Source organism: Poromitra crassiceps, assembly GCF_964638095.1.
Source record: "Poromitra crassiceps genome assembly, chromosome: 23".
NCBI lineage: Eukaryota > Metazoa > Chordata > Actinopteri > Beryciformes > Melamphaidae > Poromitra > Poromitra crassiceps.
Window position 1 is genome coordinate 19,977,235 of NC_139639.1, and position 18,142 is coordinate 19,995,376.

The window sequence follows — 18,142 nt, forward strand, 5'->3', positions numbered from 1 at the left end:
CACCTGGTCTTAAGCCGGGTGTGTGTCCCCAATTTGGACTGAAGTAAAGTCGTGTTATTTGTTGTAGATTTGTGAGACCGGGTTGCGCCTCTAACTCTCATTTGTGGGTAAGAGGAATCTCACCTCTTGAGGATGAAGGAGAGACGTCGAGGACTGAAAGAGGAATACCACTCAATTTTCAAATTCATCTACGTCCTGAGTCCTTTGTTGCTGTTTTCGTTGTTGTTGTCGTTTTTTCAATCCAGAAGCCCAAATGAGAAAAATGGATTTCTCCTACTGGAGAGCTCATGAGCACATTAGTTCCAGGCCCATAGTTTAGGAAATTGGGTGTTTTTTTCTTTCAATTCCCATGGTTGAATCGATATTTGAGAGTACAGGTACGGGACAGTGACTTTGGAGGTTTCATGACTGTCAGTTTGAGAGTTGATACCGCATCTTCCCCTGCTCCCCCACCGTATTGGAAGGCTGAAATGCGGCGGCTTTCCATCGATAAATCATATTTAGCAGCGGGATATGAACACGCGCATTTATACGTCTATGTATATTTATATGTAGTGTGTGTATGGGGTTTAGGCGTTAGCAGAGGAGGGTTTTTGTATGCTGCGAGAGTCTTAAAGAAGATTACCATATAAATTAGAGCAGCAATTCAAGGCACGCAGCACAGAAATCCCTCCTGTCACAAATTAATCAGCCCAACGACCGGCCGGACGCAGACAGACCGAGCGCTCCTCTCCTCTTCCTCTCCTCTCGCTCAAGGACCCACAGGAAATCTCTCCCTCTCCCTCGTCCCTGTCTCTCTCTTGCTCTCTCTCTCTCTCTCTCTGTCTCCCTCGTCCCTGTCCGATTTGGGGTTTTCATAATTGCTCTCCCTCCCTCTTCCTCGCCTCTCTTACCAGTCATTTTCACAGTTGGCCTCTCTCTCTCGCTCTCTCTCTCTCTCTGTCTCTCTTTCACTCTCTCCCTCTCTCTGGTGAGCAGTTTGAATCAGGATCACAGTAGGTAGGCAAGCCGCCTGCCTAGCTAGCTACACACACACACACACGCACGCACGCACGCACGCACGCACGCACGCACGCACACACACACACACACACACACACACACACACACACACACACACACACACACACACACACACACACACACACACTCTGTGTGCACTCTCTCTTCTGTCTCTCTCTATCTCTTTCTCTCTGTCTCACACAAACACTGTTTGATTACACAGTCACAAACAACATTGCTCTCTGCTCTCCAGTGTATCTCTCTCTCTCTCTCTCTCTCTCTCTTTTCAGAGGGAATAAAGCTGTTTAATGTGCACATATTCTCTCTGCAGATTAGATGCTGTGTACAGCATAGTGTGTATTTTTAAATGCACTGCACTTTGTGTGCATGCTTGGCTGTGGATACTGTATGTATGTGTACCTTAGAAAGAAGCATAGAAAGAAAGATAATTATTTATATGAAAATGTTGCTGCTCAGTGTAGCTCAGCCCTTTGTGCTCTGTCCACCATGCTGGGCTCCACATCGCTCTCTGAGGCTGCTCTGTGGTCCAGAGCCTTTGTGCGTGTGAGCTTTGATCTACGGTTATTGATCTCGGCCCATATACCAGCTCGGATCTACAATTATTGATCAGAGTTTGAATGCATCATGGTTGTGACAGGGTTAATTACTAATCTATATATTTCCATTCCCAAACAATCCACTATTTTCCACCCCTTCCCCCCCGAGGGCTTTCTTTTATACTATATACTAGTCCATACCCGGGATGCGTGCACCAAAACTACGTGCAGACTTCCGGGGATGCATGCGCCACAACTCCGTGCAGACTTGCAAAAATGCATAAACAGCTTAAATTTGGGAAAATTGAAAACTGCTTCATCAGTCCCGAATGCTCAATGCGCATGTGCAGTTTCAGATTGATTGAGAAGTGGATATTTCTCAAACTGTTCCTTTTCTTATTTCTCCTCCTGTTATTTCTGTGGCTTCTGGCAGGTTGGGAGCAGTGGGCAAGCCCAACCCCTTTCCCAGGAAGATGCGGAAGTCTTTGTTTAAGCTGTAATTCCTCAAATGGCCACTTGGGCTCAGGGGCAGTAGGCAGATCTCCCCATGTTAAAATGCCCGACTTTGTAACAGGATTAAACATCTTTCCAGTTAGGCGTCAAACACGGTTTTGGTCTATATAGCTAATTTCACCTTTTCATAACAACTGTAGGGGGGTAATTTCTTATATAATTCGCCCGTTTGGAGTCAAATAGATGATAGAAAAGGGGGTGATTGACAGATCGCCTGTCCAGTGATCGCGCAGCTTGCCGATCACTGACCAATAGCAGGCGGCGCTGCGGCTCTGGGAAACACCCATCTCACGTGAGGTGCGGAAGAACCATAGGGAAGAACTCAACCCATTCCCTCCCACACTGCTGACGAAAAATCAAGATGGTGACACCCACCGTTTGAACTCCGCCAGGGAGCAGACATTTAATGGGATAGCTATGTCCACATTATTTATGTCTATGGTTGGGAGCCAACTTGGAGCCCATCTGTCCAAACCTTATATCTATCAAATGTGATTAATGAATTATAGATCAAGGCATAGAATGCAAAAAGCTTTGAATACCCTTTTCATGCGTCTCTTATGGTCTCAATGGCATATTCTTGAGAGCCTACCTTGTCCTTGTGTGACCCGGGGGGCGGAGGGGGGGGGGGGGGTTGCGGGGGGAGAGAGAGAGAGAGAGAGAAAGAGAGAGAGAGAGAGAGAGAATGGTGAGAAGGTGAGTGATGGGTCTGGATTGCTCACATGGGTATGGGCTCTTCAGAAGCAGATGTGGAAGTTTGTCTCACTGTCAGTCTGCATGCAGACTCTCAAGCCAGCCACAGATGGAGAGCGACAGCTGGGAAGTGTGTTCCTCAAAATTAAGACCGCATTTCCCATAAGCCTTGTTACTCCGTGCAAAGAGATTGCTGCTGCTTGTCCCGCCTCCCCCTCCTTGGACTTGTTCTACTTGTTTTGAAGAGCCAGGAGAAGAAGCCTTTGATTACAGCCAATGCATTCAGAGGAGATAATGCGCTCATGTGAAGTTGAAACGATGCAGTTAGAATAAAGGAACTGGACTGATGTTGTGTATTTAAGTGCAAAGGAAAATGGTTGACCTTCTGATCCTGAAAACAAAGAGGAGAGTTGATATCGACGAGAAGTTACATTTTTGTCTGATTTGCTGTAATTGCTGCAAATAAATCAAATTCAGCTGACATAGCGAGCACAAATGTGCTACAATAAAAGTCAGGTAAAATCAGAGCTGGCTTAGTCCTGCACAAAGTGACTTTTTCTAGTGCTGTGTTCCAAACTCAGGTCCGGGGCCCGGTGCTGGTACTGTATGGCGGCAGCTAAGATTGTAGATGTACATTCAGTATTAAACTCCACTAAATTAGATGTTGACATATAGGGATGTCAACGGTTAACCGTTAATCGATTAACCGTCGCTAACGTCGTTGTTCGGTTATTGCTGTCGGTCTATCAGTTAATATTAAAAAAAAAAAAAAAAAAAAAATTTTTTTTTTTTTTTTTTTTTTTGGTCTATTTACTCAATGAGCTCATGCCCAAACAAGGCGTGTCTATTTAGATGCTGAAATGTTAATGCTTTTTGTGTTAGAAATTCTAACACAAAAAGAATTTGTGTTGAAATGTTGATGCTTTTTGTTAATGCTTGTTAATGCTTTTTGTGTTAGAAATTCTAACACAAAAAGCATTAACATTTCAGCATCTAAATAGACACGCCTTGTTTGGGCATGAGTTCATTGAGTAAATAGACAAAAAAAAAAAAAAAAAAAACATTTTTTTTTTTTTTTTTTTTTAATATTAAAATTTTTTGAATTAACCGATAGGTTAATCGATTATTAGCGTCGGTTAATCGAAAGTGAAATTAACCGAAAATTGACATCCCTATTGACATAAGTGACAGGTCTTCAGTGTCTTGCTCAAGGGCACTACAGCTCACTTAAAATATGATTCAGTTCAATCAATTCAACTTTATTGTCCTCAAGGGGAAATTCTCCTTGCAGCCTGACACCTAAAAAGATATACCGGTAATATAAAAAATATAAAAATACATATAATAACTACAGTACACAAAAGTGCATAAGGCATAGCAAAAGTCATAAATTAAGATCAACCTCCGTAGAACGGCATTAAAATTAATTGTGTTAAGGCTGGCCTCCTTACTCTCTTCTAATAAATAAATGAAACGGAGTGAAGCAAGTTAATGGTTTGGGAAATATAAGAGTTTCTCGCCCCTGGGAGGAAACTCTAATTCACCATAAAGGGGATGAAGAGGACACTTCAGTTTGGCTCAAATACTATATAAAAATATGGATGTAGTCACCGTGACATGCCTGTTTATGGACTCCTGTTTTGAAGCCTCGGGTTTGTCATTTTGACCGTTGCCATCTTGGTTATTTGGAGCAAGAAGCAGCTAGCGCGAGACCAGGGGTTTCCCACAATCCGGAAGCGCAAAGCTGCAAGGTTTTTAGATGAACCGCCATTTTGTTTCAAATGTATGTTGTTGTTGTAGGCTTGCAGAAACATAAAAATGCCACGTTTTCTAAACGTAACATGCCGACGTTCTGTTTGAAATTCATGTCGAGATTGTACATTACAACGTTTTATTCTGGTGGCTGAGTTTGTACGAGGAGATAAAAAATAAAGCAGGACGAGATAGAGACAGGAGGAGAGGCGGTACAGAGAAGAGAGGAATATGACGGAATGGGACACGCTTTCAGAAACAAAGAGAGGCGGCCGAGTCTCATTTCCCCTCCCTCCACATTCATAACCTCCCGCTGACACTCATGATGTAAGGCCTAGGCAATTAACCCCCTTCATCTGTCACACAGCCATGGTGTGTGCGCGTACATGCGTGTGTGTGCGCGTGCGTGTGTGTGCGCGTGCGTGTGTGTGTGTGTTTCAGATAAAAGCCCCCTGTGTTTCACCCAGAGAGATGATGTCATACTCCACACAGCAAGAAGTGATGCTGGGGAAACAGTTGACTTTACTCGAGATAATAAACAAAATCATCCTTTTATCTTTCAAAGTGTGGTGCATTTTGCCATATTTGGTCGCAGTGCTTTACTGTAAGAAATCCAAGCAAAATATTGATACATTTTCTTCAGTGGGAGATTCACCTTTATGGTTTTTAGGAGATATGCACTGATTGGAGGATGCTTTCATCCCAGTAACACTAGCAACTGCATACATATTTTTAGTATGGGTGTCTCTTGTGGAGTGGTTCTCAACTGGTCTAGCCTCATGACCCACATTTTTCCTCGGTCATTAAGTTGCGACCCAAATTTCAGAGTTTTTTGCTTTACAATTTTAAACTGGTGATGGCCATGGCAGCTTTTCCTTTGACACAATTTCACCTAAAGGCCTAAACATGGTCGTCCGTCAGAGCCTCGCCCCGCCCTCCCCGTAGGACGGCGGGTGGAGCGCCGTCCTACGGGGAGGGGGCCCCGTCGGCTGACGGGGGCTGCTCGAAAATGTGACTTCACGGCGACGATACGTGCGTGACGTCAGCTGCAGGAGAGTTGTGATTGGCCGTTGCCCTGGCTTATCGTCGTAAAGTCGCATTTCAAAGCATGATGTTAGATTATAACGAACTAGTTGTGTGGCTTAGCCTTCCCAAATGTTGAGGGTCGTTTTTTAGAATTTAATACATAGAATTGGGAACGTTACATTCAATTTCATTCAGACTGCCTGGCACACAATCTCCGCCATTTTCACACGGAGCTTCCACAGGAGGGAGGGAGGGAGGGCGTAGTGGCGTCCGAGCATGTAGGGCTAGCTGGCGCCGGCAGACGGCGAGACGGCTCCAATTCGAGGCGGACGGACGACCATGTTTAGGCCTTAAGTTTGGAGCATTATTCAGTCCCCTTTCCGATGAGCTAGCATGAGATGGTGGGACCAATGGATGCCTTAGGTCTTCTAGTTTCAGTGGATACCAGTATCTTCTCTCTGGCTTTATAAATAAGCCCACTACAGCCTCTGATAAACAGTCATGTTGGCCACGGACACCGGCGACCTCGAGGAGTATAAGAACTTTTTTTTTTCATGCACACTCAAAAGACCCACAATATAAGAACCTTTTTTTCATGCCCACTCAAAGCGACCCCGCAACCCACTTTTGGGATCGCGACCCACCAGTTGAGAACTAACCGCTCTAGTGGATGTTTAACCCTAAGCATTTATGCATTAGTGCGAGGGCTCACCTTTTAGGTTTTTGTTTTTTGTTTGTTCTGGGGACCACTTCTGAAAATAATGTTGTTTTTAGATATCAGTTATTATGGTTAGTGAGGTTATAGTTACAATAGCTGTATTGTTTGATTGCAAAAGCCATTACTTTGCAATTTTGCTATTTCCTGTAATTGTGCATGCAATGTTGATTTTCATATTTTATTGAGCAGCACAATGAGATAAAATGCAAATGTACAGAAGAGAATTAAGGGCCACGTGAAAAATGTATTTGAGTCTTCCTCCCTGCCGCCACTACTGGGTCCATCATTACGAAACCCACAGAACGTAATGTATATTCTAGTCAAGATTTAAAAAAAAGTTTTCCAAAGACACCAGAGGAAAAAAAAGACACCAGAGATACATTTATAAAGTGATTCCCAAACACCTAGACCCCCCCCCCCCCATTTGATGTAATGGCGTCTTGCATTTGAATATTTCATTTAAGATAAGCAGCCACTGTAGAGCTTCAGCAAAGAGTTGGAATGATCAGATAAAGAAAATGGATGTGACAGTTACAAATTATTTCTTCTAACTTTTAAGCTACTTTTAAGCTGTTCTTCTGTACTTTCTCATCTCATTGTGCTGCGCAACAAAACAGTTGCATGCTCAAAGTTGCGTAACTCCCATAAACACGTTTATGGGAGATAGATGCCTCTGCAAGACATTGAAGGCCTATGATGTTGCTGCTATTTGTTTATTGCAGCTCTGGGCTAAATGATGTGTGAAAAATAATATCCGTAAACCAGACATTCTTCTCCCCCATTTAGCCACAGGACGTCACATTTACTATTCAATCAATCTGTTCCCATTTGCAGTATAGCAGAGTCATAGCCACAGTGGGAGTCAATCATTGTTTTATGAATGGCCAGCGCTATACACTAAAAATGTTCTTTGTAATGATTCAGACATTTTATATATATGTAGGAATGTATTATTTATGGCAACAACATGTATTCCACTCCAGTGTCTCCTACAGTGGAATAGGTGGGTTAGGCATTGTTTTTTTTGTTTTTGTTTTTTATTGTCATCATAAGAGTTGATTTTAATATAGTATTTCTGGCAGTAGTGATGAAGTGAGTCACATCTCACCTCACATCAGAAAAGACAAAAATTATAATAATAATAATAAAGAAGCAAATTGAAGACATTAAGCACAAAAGAAAGATGAAGAAAAAAATAATAAATCCTATAGACAGTAGTTGTCATCCCACTTTAAGGAATACTAGTGGAAATACCCGTCCCTGTGTGACTGACCAGTCAGGCCTCGCTCACAGAGTTGGCATGTAGCCTCTCCTCTCTCTCCCCAGACAGTTTTCATAGTTCACTTCCCTGGCTGATTCCAACTCCACTCAGGTGTGCTCCATCAGTCGCTAATGAATAAGACTTAACTTGCTGTTCTACATTTAGACTTGGGATTTAACTGAGGACTTGGCATTAATCACAAGGATCGGACTTGAGAGTTGACATTAGTGACATGAACCTGACTTGAACTTGACTTGGTAATCTAGTACATTTAGACTGGGCTGACTGACTTGACTTTTTATTACATACTTAGTTTCAAAAGCCCCCCCCCCCCCCCCCCCCCCCAAAAAAAAGAAAGAAGAACACACACAGACACCAAGGTCAACTAGAATTAACATGCCTCCTTAACCCCTAGCATCCAAACAGCTGGTGGAGATAAGACTGATTTGTCGAGAGGGCTTGAATGTACACACACACACACACACACACACACACACACACACACACACACACACACACACACACACACACACACACACACCCAGAAACACACACACCCAGAAACAAATTCCTACAAACCCACCAAGGCAGATAACAGAGTCTGTAATTACACAGTCGCTGTTCAGCCAAGGGCGAACGACACAGAGCGCTAAAGAGAGGACACCGTACCCCAAACATACACACACACACACACACACACACACACACACACGCCATTCTGAGGATAGCATTTACGACGACTACAGCTATAATTACACCCCTAAAGGAGAAGGGAAGATGAGTCCAGATAGGAGCGATGGACACGCTTACGCTGTTATATACGCAATCATATAATTATGGGAGTACCTCAAGGTTATCACAATCTGTGTGTGTCTGTGTGTGTGTCTGTGCCTGTCTGTGTGTGTGTCTGTGCCTGTCTCTCTGTGTGTGTGTGTGTGTGTGTGTGTGTGTGTGTGTGTCTCTGTGTTGTGAGTGTGTGTGTGTGTCTGTGTGTGTGTCTGTGTCTGTGTGTTGTGAGTGTGTGTGTAGCCTTGGTTATAGTCTCCAGAGGACGAGTACACGGACGGCTGCAGACAACCCGGACGAGTAGTAGTTCCGTTTTAGTTTCTGGAGTCTGCTTCGACTTGGAGGATGTGTGGAGAAAGAGGGAGGGAGCGAGGCAGAGAGAGCAGTTGAGAGCAGCTGAGAGCAGCGAAAACAACCGTGGTGAAGTTTGTTTTAGATTGAATATTGAACAGACATTCGCAGTGAATATCTGTCCAATATGCAACCTAAAATGAACTTAATTGCGGTATGTAAAAACACCTCTCTTCAATCAGATTCAATGACCGTTTTGGTTTTCCAGCACATACGCAGTCACATAAAATTGGAGGTACACGGTTGTCCGCACTCCACACAGAGCCTTCGCGTACGCCCTGTGATGACTAATTGAAGTCATGCTGCAGACCCTAGCGGACTCGTGGACACGGAGACTATAAATTTGCCTTAAGACCACTCAACAAATCACAGTGTTTTGCAGTAAAACGTGGTGATTGGTTTCTTACCCTCTCTGTCCTTAGTGTGTGTGTGTGTGTGTGTGTGTGTGTGTGTGTGTGTGTGTGTGTGTGTGTGTGTGTGTGTGTGTGTGTGCGCATGCGTGTGTCTGTGTGTCTGTGTGTCTGTGTGTGTGTGCATGCGTGTGTGTTGTTCACACACTCTACCAGAGGAGAGCGGCTGGCTAAAAGAGTGAACAGTAATTGGTAGGCCAGATAAAATTCCCTCTATTTTCTTGCTTGGCTGGTTACTGTACATTGAATTAAGGCGAGGATGAAGAGCAGGAGAGAGAGAAAAAAATGAATAAAGGGAAATGGAGAAAGAGAGAGGAGTTGAGTCCAGGGTAAAGTAATTAAGCTCAAACTTTGCTCTTAAGAAAACTGAGGCCGCGCTTATTCCTACTCAAACTTGTTATATTTCTGCCCTGTTATCAGTGGATGACAGCAGCGCAGAGTGGCGACCATTGGCCACTTAAAGGAATGTGCCGCATAATATTCTACAATGTTATAATTAACAACAAATGCAATGCGATCTCTGCTGTGCAATTAAAGACTTTCCCATGAAACAGTACTGGCTGCTAATTTGGACGTTTGTACCTTTATCTGTGTTTGCAAGCTGTTCCGCACCTTCATAGGCATGACAGTATTGCCAAAGTAGTAGGAAATCAGAAAATAACAAACGTTCATATCATATACGAGGGATCAGTGTTACAAACGGCAGTTTATAATGGGTGCCTATGGAGCCAGCCTTGAGTGTCTCGCGCTAGCATGCTGTTTTTGACTAAATTCAGTTCATTTTAAAAACTGCGACAGTTCACACAACTTTAACACGCATACATATATTTATACATCAGACCCTTGAGCTACTGCTCTCACTCAGATTGTCAAAATATAAGCGATGTCATGTATAGTTTTTGAGATATTAACGTTTGTTTGGCACAACTCATACTATTAACTGCTGCGGTTCCGGGTGGCTTATCCGGGTGTCGTGATGTCACGCTAATTCGTATAGAGGTGATCAATTATTTGATTTTGAAAACACAACATAGTACATAATCACCAATATCTATAATAATATATTGGTCATTGGAAATTTAGTCGGCCACCATTGCATAGTGCATGTGTTGTGTGTGGATGTGCTGATGACCAATAAAGCATCTTAATCTTAATCCTCTTAATCCATTGTACTGACCATTCTGTGTGTCTGTATGTTTGAGTGTGTGTCTGCGTACATGCAGTTGCGTGCATGCTGCTCACTTAAAGCTAGGACATATTTGAAAGGCTTTTAACTCGTTCTGTACATTTGTTCCCCCCTCCCATCCCCGCCCTGCCCCACCCTGCCCCGCCTTGCCGTCCTCCACAGGTGTTTTGTGGAACCTGTCGTCGTGCGACGCCCTGAAGATGCCCATCATCCAGGACGCCCTGGCCGTGTTGACCAACGCTGTGATCATCCCTCACTCGGGCTGGGACACCTCCCCCCACACGCAGGAGGATCGCAAGCTGCACCTCCACTCCTCGCAGGTCCTCCGCAACGCCACCGGCTGCCTCCGGTGAGTGGGCCACGGGGCGGTGACTGGATCTGTGTGTGTGTGTGTGTGTGTGTGTGTGTGTGTGTGTGTGTGTGTGTGAGAGAGAGAGTAACAATCAGACCTTTATGGGGCATCCTAGTGGCTTGCCATCTCCCTTTCTCTCATAGACACCAAAATCATCTGTGGCTGAGGAACAACTATTAACTATTTAGCGTGTTGAGCGACTAGCATTGTTGAGCAGCAACCATAAGAGCAAGTGAGCCTGCACAGCGGTCGAGCTTTTTATATAAAAAAGAGCAAGTGGGCACTGTTTGTTTCAAGTGGGCACTGTTTGTTTACATTTTTGTCCCACTGATGATGTCACAATGTCTATGACATCATCAGTGATGTCGTCAAAGTCAGTAGAGTGACCCTTCAATAATACAAAGTTTGTTATTTTATTATAGCCTGCAGAGTAATAGCACTGTGATTTTTAGCTGTACACAGTCACCCACCACCTTCACTTCCTTATAGAAACAAGTTCCTGGTATTTCAAAACAGAATGTTATTTTCATCTGTTTATTTTATCTAAACTTTACCAACCTCCTACACAAAACTGCCTAGTCATTTAAGATGACTCATTTAGCTTTAGGGTGCTTACATGCATGTTCTCATTTTCTTACTCTTTAAGATAGTTGGCTGGGGACTGCCCCCTAGTCCGATACCTCACGAGTCCGATACCTCACGAGTCCGACACCTCATGGTTTTGGGTTAGGGTCTGGGGGAGGTTAGGTTTAGGCGTGGGGGTGGGAGAGGTTAGGTTTTGGGTTAGGGTCTGGGGGAGGTTAGGTTTAGGCGTGGGGGTGGGAGAGGTTAGGTTTTGGGTTAGGGTCTGGGGGAAGTTAGCCTCTTTTTTCGGACTCGTGAGGTGTCGGACTCGTGAGGTATCGGACTCGTGAGGTATCGGACTCGTGCCATGGCACCAGTTGGCTATGTATGCTAAAGTGTTAGCATGGAGCTAGCTACTATCACTCAACATAGTGTATGCTAAAGTGTTAGCATGGAGCCTACTATCACTCAACATAGTGTATGCTAAAGTGTTAGCATGGAGCCTACTATCACTCAACATAGTGTCTGCTAAAGTGTTAGCATGGAGCCTACTATCACTCAACATAACATAATGCTAAAGTGTTAGCATGGAGCCTACTATCACTCAACATAGTGTATGCTAAAGTGTTAGCATGGAGCCTACTATCACTCAACATAGTGTATGCTAAAGTGTTAGCATGGAGCCTACTATCACTCAACATAGTGTCTGCTAAAGTGTTAGCATGGAGCCTACTATCACTCAACATAACATAATGCTAAAGTGTTAGCATATGGAGCCTACTATCATTCAACAAAGTTTCTGCTAAAGTGTTAGCATGAAGCAATGGACTAAATCTATTGGTGAATGATGTTGGTGTCTATGTTCTCATCACTTAACCAGTAAGTTGACCTGAATGCGGGACAATCGCCTAAAAACATAATTGAAGCGTGATTACTGAGCAGACCTTTCTCCAGACCTTCAGGGTAGGCTACTGTATACTCATAAACAGTTTGCTCAAATGAAAACATTGTTCGCCTCAGACTCAAAATGCCCCGTCACAAGGCTTTTGTAAAATCTCCACTATGACGAATATTCAAATCGCACACTCTCCTCTCTTCTTCTAGTTTCCTGCTTTACTGATTCCAACCGTTTTCAGCTCCATGGCCTTTGTCTGAAACTAAAAGACAGGAGAGGAGTGGGCCAATTGACTTTAGAATTTTCATTACTGTGCCGTTCCCTCCCTATGCCAGACCCTCGATCACCTGACCCGTTAATAATAATAGCTGCATTATGTGCGGCGGCAGTACAGTGCACAATTCTTATTACCTGTATGCGTATTGATTCCATTAAATGTACAACATATACATTCCAGAGCGCACTGACTTATCCACACAAACAAACACGGAGCAATTCCTTCTGCTTTCCCCCCTCTAATTATACCTATTATGACTTTCTTTTGCTTATTGTGAATATCAAATGCAGGAGCTCATCTGTTTATGACTTTTAACGAATATGAAGTACAAGAGGATGCAAAGAGGAATAATGTAGGCATGTGTGATAGTGTCAGACCAACCTCACAGGCCAATACATCATCTGCTTTTGTGCACCATAATTAAACTCTCATTGTGCGTGTGTGTGTGTGTGTGTGTGTGTGTGTGTGTGCGCGCGCGCGCGCGCGTGCGTGCGTGTGTGCGTGTGTGCTGAGACAGCAGTCCTCTTTAGCTCGGTTCTGTAAAATTAAATAAAAACCTGCCTACAGCTCTGGTAGCGATGTATAGAAGCATTAGGTTTTCTAATTCCATTCAAAAAATGCTTTGTAGTCTCCTGGAAGCCATTATAATATTGTTTTGTGTTCATAGGATCCACCTTAAATGTACACACACACACACACACACACACACACACACACACACACACACACACACACACACACATGCTGAGCAGTACTAGATTCTGTAATTATCTTTAAAAAATGCTCTCTAGTATTTTATGAAGTATAAGCACCTATAATTACTTTATTCTATGCCATCCACACACAAAAATGATTAAACATTTTTGACAGGAGTTCCTGCCGATATAGTTACGCTATTATTGTGCTGCCAGAAGTTTTTTAAACATAATTTTAAAATGATAAATTAATTGATCGCACAAATCTGAAACTAATTATACAAACCTAAAGCTTCCATATTCTACACACTTTCATTTCATGCCTTGACGTCCATTCAAAGCTGTGTGTGTGGTGTTTCTGTCACCGTGTCTTTAAGACTCGTTAATATTAACGACCCCTCTGTTGTGATTGGCTAACCATTTAAAGAGTGCCACAGACCTGCAGCGACAGGTGGGGAAAACTCTCCGGTGATAAACAGTGACAATGCTCTTTGTTAGTTTGTATTATTTCTTACAAAATGATAATGAGCAAACCTTTGTGATGCCACAAAGTTACAGAACTCCAAGCGGCTCGTTTAGGCGCTCGCTTTTCTAATAGGATTTGTGTGGATTTATTTGGCAACTGTGCATTTTCATACTTTCACCATATTTACCAGATGTCTTAGAGATATTGAATGCGACTATTTCCTAACTCAAAATCGAATCTATCCTCTATGTAGAGCTATTAAGGATGGCTGAAAGTCCCCTGCAAAAAAGAAAGAAAAAAAGAATGCTGAAAACATTTCAGCAGGTATTCCAGTGCATATGCTGCATTTTGGTGAGAAGCTGCGCCAACTTTCTCGGTTTACCAGGATTTTCATGATGAAATTCTGCCGGCTCTGGGAGTCTGCGCTCATAAATAAGTCTAGCAGAGAGAGAGAGATTTTCTCTGAGATGGACTAGCTGCGTGCCAGACATTTCTTCTAGCACACGCCTTGTACATTCAGCAGCAATCAAGCCGGAAATGTGTCTCACAAACAGAATGATGAAAGAACTTATCTTGGAAACGTCGACAGCCACAATGCATATCTGTCTCTTTGACTGTTGACTCCTGCATTTATCCCGCATCTATCAGTAATGCAGCGTTATATACAATAGGACCAAATGTGTCCCGACAAGACAATTCCTTGTAACTCGCAACAGGCTGAAGAGAGAACGCCGCACTTGACATCTTCCAAAGAATTCCTCTTGGGAAAAGAAGTGTAGTAAGAGCGGAGTTGAAAAAGAGGTGTAGCTGCCATGGCCATGTTTGTATAGCTTGTATCGCTCTCTGTCGGACTCATAGGTCGGACTGCCTGTGTGTGTGTGTGTGTGTGTGTGTGTGTGTGTGTGTGTGTGTGTGTGTGTGTTACGAGCGATAGCTTTGTGTGGAGCAGCTCCCTGTGCTCGATGGGCTAATTCATCTTTCTCACGCCTCGTTAGAGAATGCTGGGAGTCTGATTAAAGATTGAATATTTCATGGCGGGTTTGGTATATAGCCGGCCACCTGCTCTCTCTTTCTCTCTCTCTCTCTCTCTCTCTCTCTCTCTCTCTCTCTCTCTCTCTCCATTTAGCTACCTCACTCTCTCGTGGTCACTCCGTCTCACCCACATTATCCCGATCTCTTCCTCCTCCTGCCTCGCCCTGTCTGCGTCTCTCTCTCTCTCTCTCTCTCTCTCTCTGGGTGCTGTTGTTGTGCCAACTAACTAGGAAGTGCATGGGCTGAAACTTGTGCTGTAGACAACAGAACTGGAGTTGTGTGCACTGAATTTGTATGTGTGACAAATTCAGCTGCAGCTAATGACCAGAATGTGAATATGACTATTGCCAAAGTACATTTTACTCAGTGTGTTGTTGCTGGAGCTTAATATAGCCAAAACGAGATATAACTTTTTCCAGTTTTTTGTTAGTTTTTGTTTGTTTGTTTGTTTGTTTGTTTGTTTCCATTTTGGGTGCTAATCAGTCATTTCTGCAATGCACTTCCCAGAGATCACCTGTCAGTCAAACAGTGTGGGCGGAGTTTGGATTCTCTGTTGATGCAGATTGAGTTTCTCTTTTCTTTGACGTGGTGGCTATCGCTGCTCATGCTAACTACCCAGTTCTTCTTCTGTTTATTACAGACAAATTGGAAACATAGAACGCATCACTTCCTGTGCGGCACAGGATTCTTCCAGAGATTGTTTAGGAATGAGACGGCCCAACTGCGTGTCCATTCCTGTATCTGTGTCACGTGGGTTTCGCCACTGATCTGCCCCTTTTGGGCCCATAGAAATACAGTGGCACAGGTTCCAGCCCATAGACATACAGAGAGGAGCCCAGCAGAAGTCAGCTAAGGATTATAGGATTAAATGGAGGGAGAATCGCTCCTCTGTTGATACTAAAACAGTGGCAACAGCACACTATTGATTAATCAAATTCTGCTCTATTTTAAAGCCCCCCCCCCCCCCCCCCCCCCGTTGACACTTAACATTTTAATTCTTCTTATTATTATTTTGCTTCTTCACACTAAAAGATTATAATCAGAGATAATCTGCATCCCTGTTGCCTTTTACAAGTGAATGCTTCAAAGGGATTAATTATGGCAAATTGACTGAAGTTAATTGAATTGAATCCATTAACAGGTAATTGCCAAAATAAAATAAATATGGGAGGATAGGAGGGATATAAAGTGGATTGAAAGTAGCGTTCAGACCCTTTCTTCTTCTTCTTCTTCTTCTTTTTACAGCGAGCTGTGTGTGTTCTTGGTAAATACAGTGTACAGCGCAGACAAACCAAAGCCATCAATCAATGCACCGGCTCTGTGTACAATTGACCTATTCTCTCCGCCACTATGTTGTTATCAGGCCTGATAAAGGGAGATATTGGAAGCGTTTTCTGGCACTTCTCCTGGGTAACCCTCAACTACTCAATACACACACACACACACACACACACACACACACCGTGAAAGATTGATGGCTCAAGGTAAACAAAAGCCAGGGGAGATCCACCCTGGGACACAAACAGCCCATCGACCGCCTGCCCTGGAAAATGCAGGCTGTTATTTGGCTGCATAATTGTACTGTATATATATATTTTTTTTATCAAATTAAAAATAAATTTCCCCAATTGTACTTACTTGGCCAATTTGCCCTGCTGTCCCGGTCATTGCTCCACCCCCTCTGCCTATCTGGGGAGAGTGGTAGACTAGCACATGCTTCCTCCGATACACGTGCAGTCGCCAGCCGTTTCTTTTCACCTGACAGCGAGGTGTCTCACCTGTGGGAGGATGATGCTATTCCCCCCAATTCCAACCAGAGGAGGCACTATTGCAGTGACCAGGACTAATACGCAGTGACACGGCCAATTGTGCCTGTATGGACGCCCGACCAAGCCGGACTCTGTCTCGCTTGCCAGACTATCTCCGTTTTGCGCTGTACCCATGCAGGAGAGAGTCCGGCTCCTCTCACTCGCACTCTGGTCTAGCAGGGAAAAAAGGCTCCGTTATCTTTACAACCATCCACCCAAAGCACCAAGCAGGCCTGCTTTATTGCACAATCCAAATCTTCGTCAAAACTTGCCAGGCTCGAACCTGTGACCCTCGTGTTGGTCGGCAGGGAATCTACCGCTGCACTACCCATGAACCCAAATCCTCTTCTACTCCATGTTTGGTATTTGAAGTACATCCACTGGTTTTTGCTGCGTTTAAGGGCACAGCTTATAGACGCATACAAAACTGAGTCATCAAGTCACTGCTGCTGTTTCCCGTCACATTTCTTCAGTTAATTACATCTGTGGGGCTTGTTCCTCAGCCCAAATGTTCCCTAAAAAAGTGGTTAACAAGTAAATACGACCTGCAAATGAAAGTTCAGGCAAAGAAAATGTTGAAGAGGGAAGCGAGAGATTTAGATGATAATGGTAATGCGCAATTATCGCCTAAATCAGCTGAAGGGTGGCTCTTGGCGCTTCAGTGTGTTTTTCATCTTGGCATGTTTCTTAATTGAATTCATTTGGGAGGGCTCTATTGCTTGACTCACTCCTTTTACTTCTTGTTGGTATTCACTTGTTAAGCACTTTTCTTCTTCAACAAATTAGAAGTGATCCTCATTAAAGATATACTGCACACTTTTTCCACTTTTTTCTGCTGGAAATGAATGTATATGGGAATTTAGTAGTGTTGTTGATGAATGCAGGTCAAAATCCTGACATAAATTAGAATTTGAATTTAAATTTAAATCTGAGGAATTCTTCATATTTTTATCATTACCTATGCAGTTACTGCAATCCCCAAGTCAACTTCTAGATTCAAATTTCCCCCTTCTTCATATTTGCTAAAACAGTTGGTTGATGACGTCGGCGGTTTGTGTCATCACCAAACGACCCACCCCCACCTCCCCCACCAACGCCCCTCCCACCACTTGTCTATAAAAGCACCTGCACACCGCGCAGAGCCACAGACTGAGGAGAGGAGCTTTTTGCATATCATTTTTCCAAGCTATTTCTGGTAATAGCCTGGTTTGCTCAGGAAAACATGATTATAACATTGTAGTAGGCTACTATAGGATATATTGAAATTTACATTGATATTGTACATATCTGGGTTTTCAGACATTTAAAATACCACCATTTTATTCTGGCGATTGGTGAGATGACGTAACCATCCCATGTACAGGGTTTTCGCTAGTTCCGGTGTCCAAAAATAATTGATTTTACTGGACAAATGTTTTGGATTTCTTTTCTTTATAGCTCCATGGTCACGTTTCAATGACAGTGTTAATTAAACGCATTGGACGGACCTACTGGCTGGCTGCTGCTTCCATGTCTTGTGTTCCCAGCTGGGAAGTCAGCACACACATTTCAAAACTCGCTATGTGTCTCTCATGGCTCTCAATTGATAATTTAGGCATGCACACATATGGCACAAATAGACATAATGTATGATATATGCTATTTGGTTATTTAAATGTGAAAAAGATTCATATTGCATCTTTATAGTGCTACATGCAGCAGATTAGCCCGTTAAACTGGTATGAAATGGTGCAGATTGTCATTGAGGAGTAGGGAAGAGACTTCATAAACGAATGGGACTAATGGTGTTTTGGCAGCT

The 18,142-nt window shown here is 43.4% G+C and overlaps 1 protein-coding gene across 2 annotated transcripts in view; it reads left to right on the forward strand.

Annotated features, from left to right (window-relative positions):
* Window positions 1-18,142, forward strand: part of ctnnd2b (catenin (cadherin-associated protein), delta 2b) — a gene marked incomplete at both ends in the record, with an annotated part of 131,081 nt that overhangs the window by 76,520 nt on the left and 36,419 nt on the right. For both annotated transcript variants that reach the window (XM_083659244.1, XM_083659245.1), the window contains one exon: window positions 10,418-10,604. In XM_083659244.1, coding sequence (XP_083515370.1) covers window positions 10,418-10,604 — 187 coding nt within the window. The remainder of the gene's footprint in view (window positions 1-10,417; window positions 10,605-18,142) is intronic.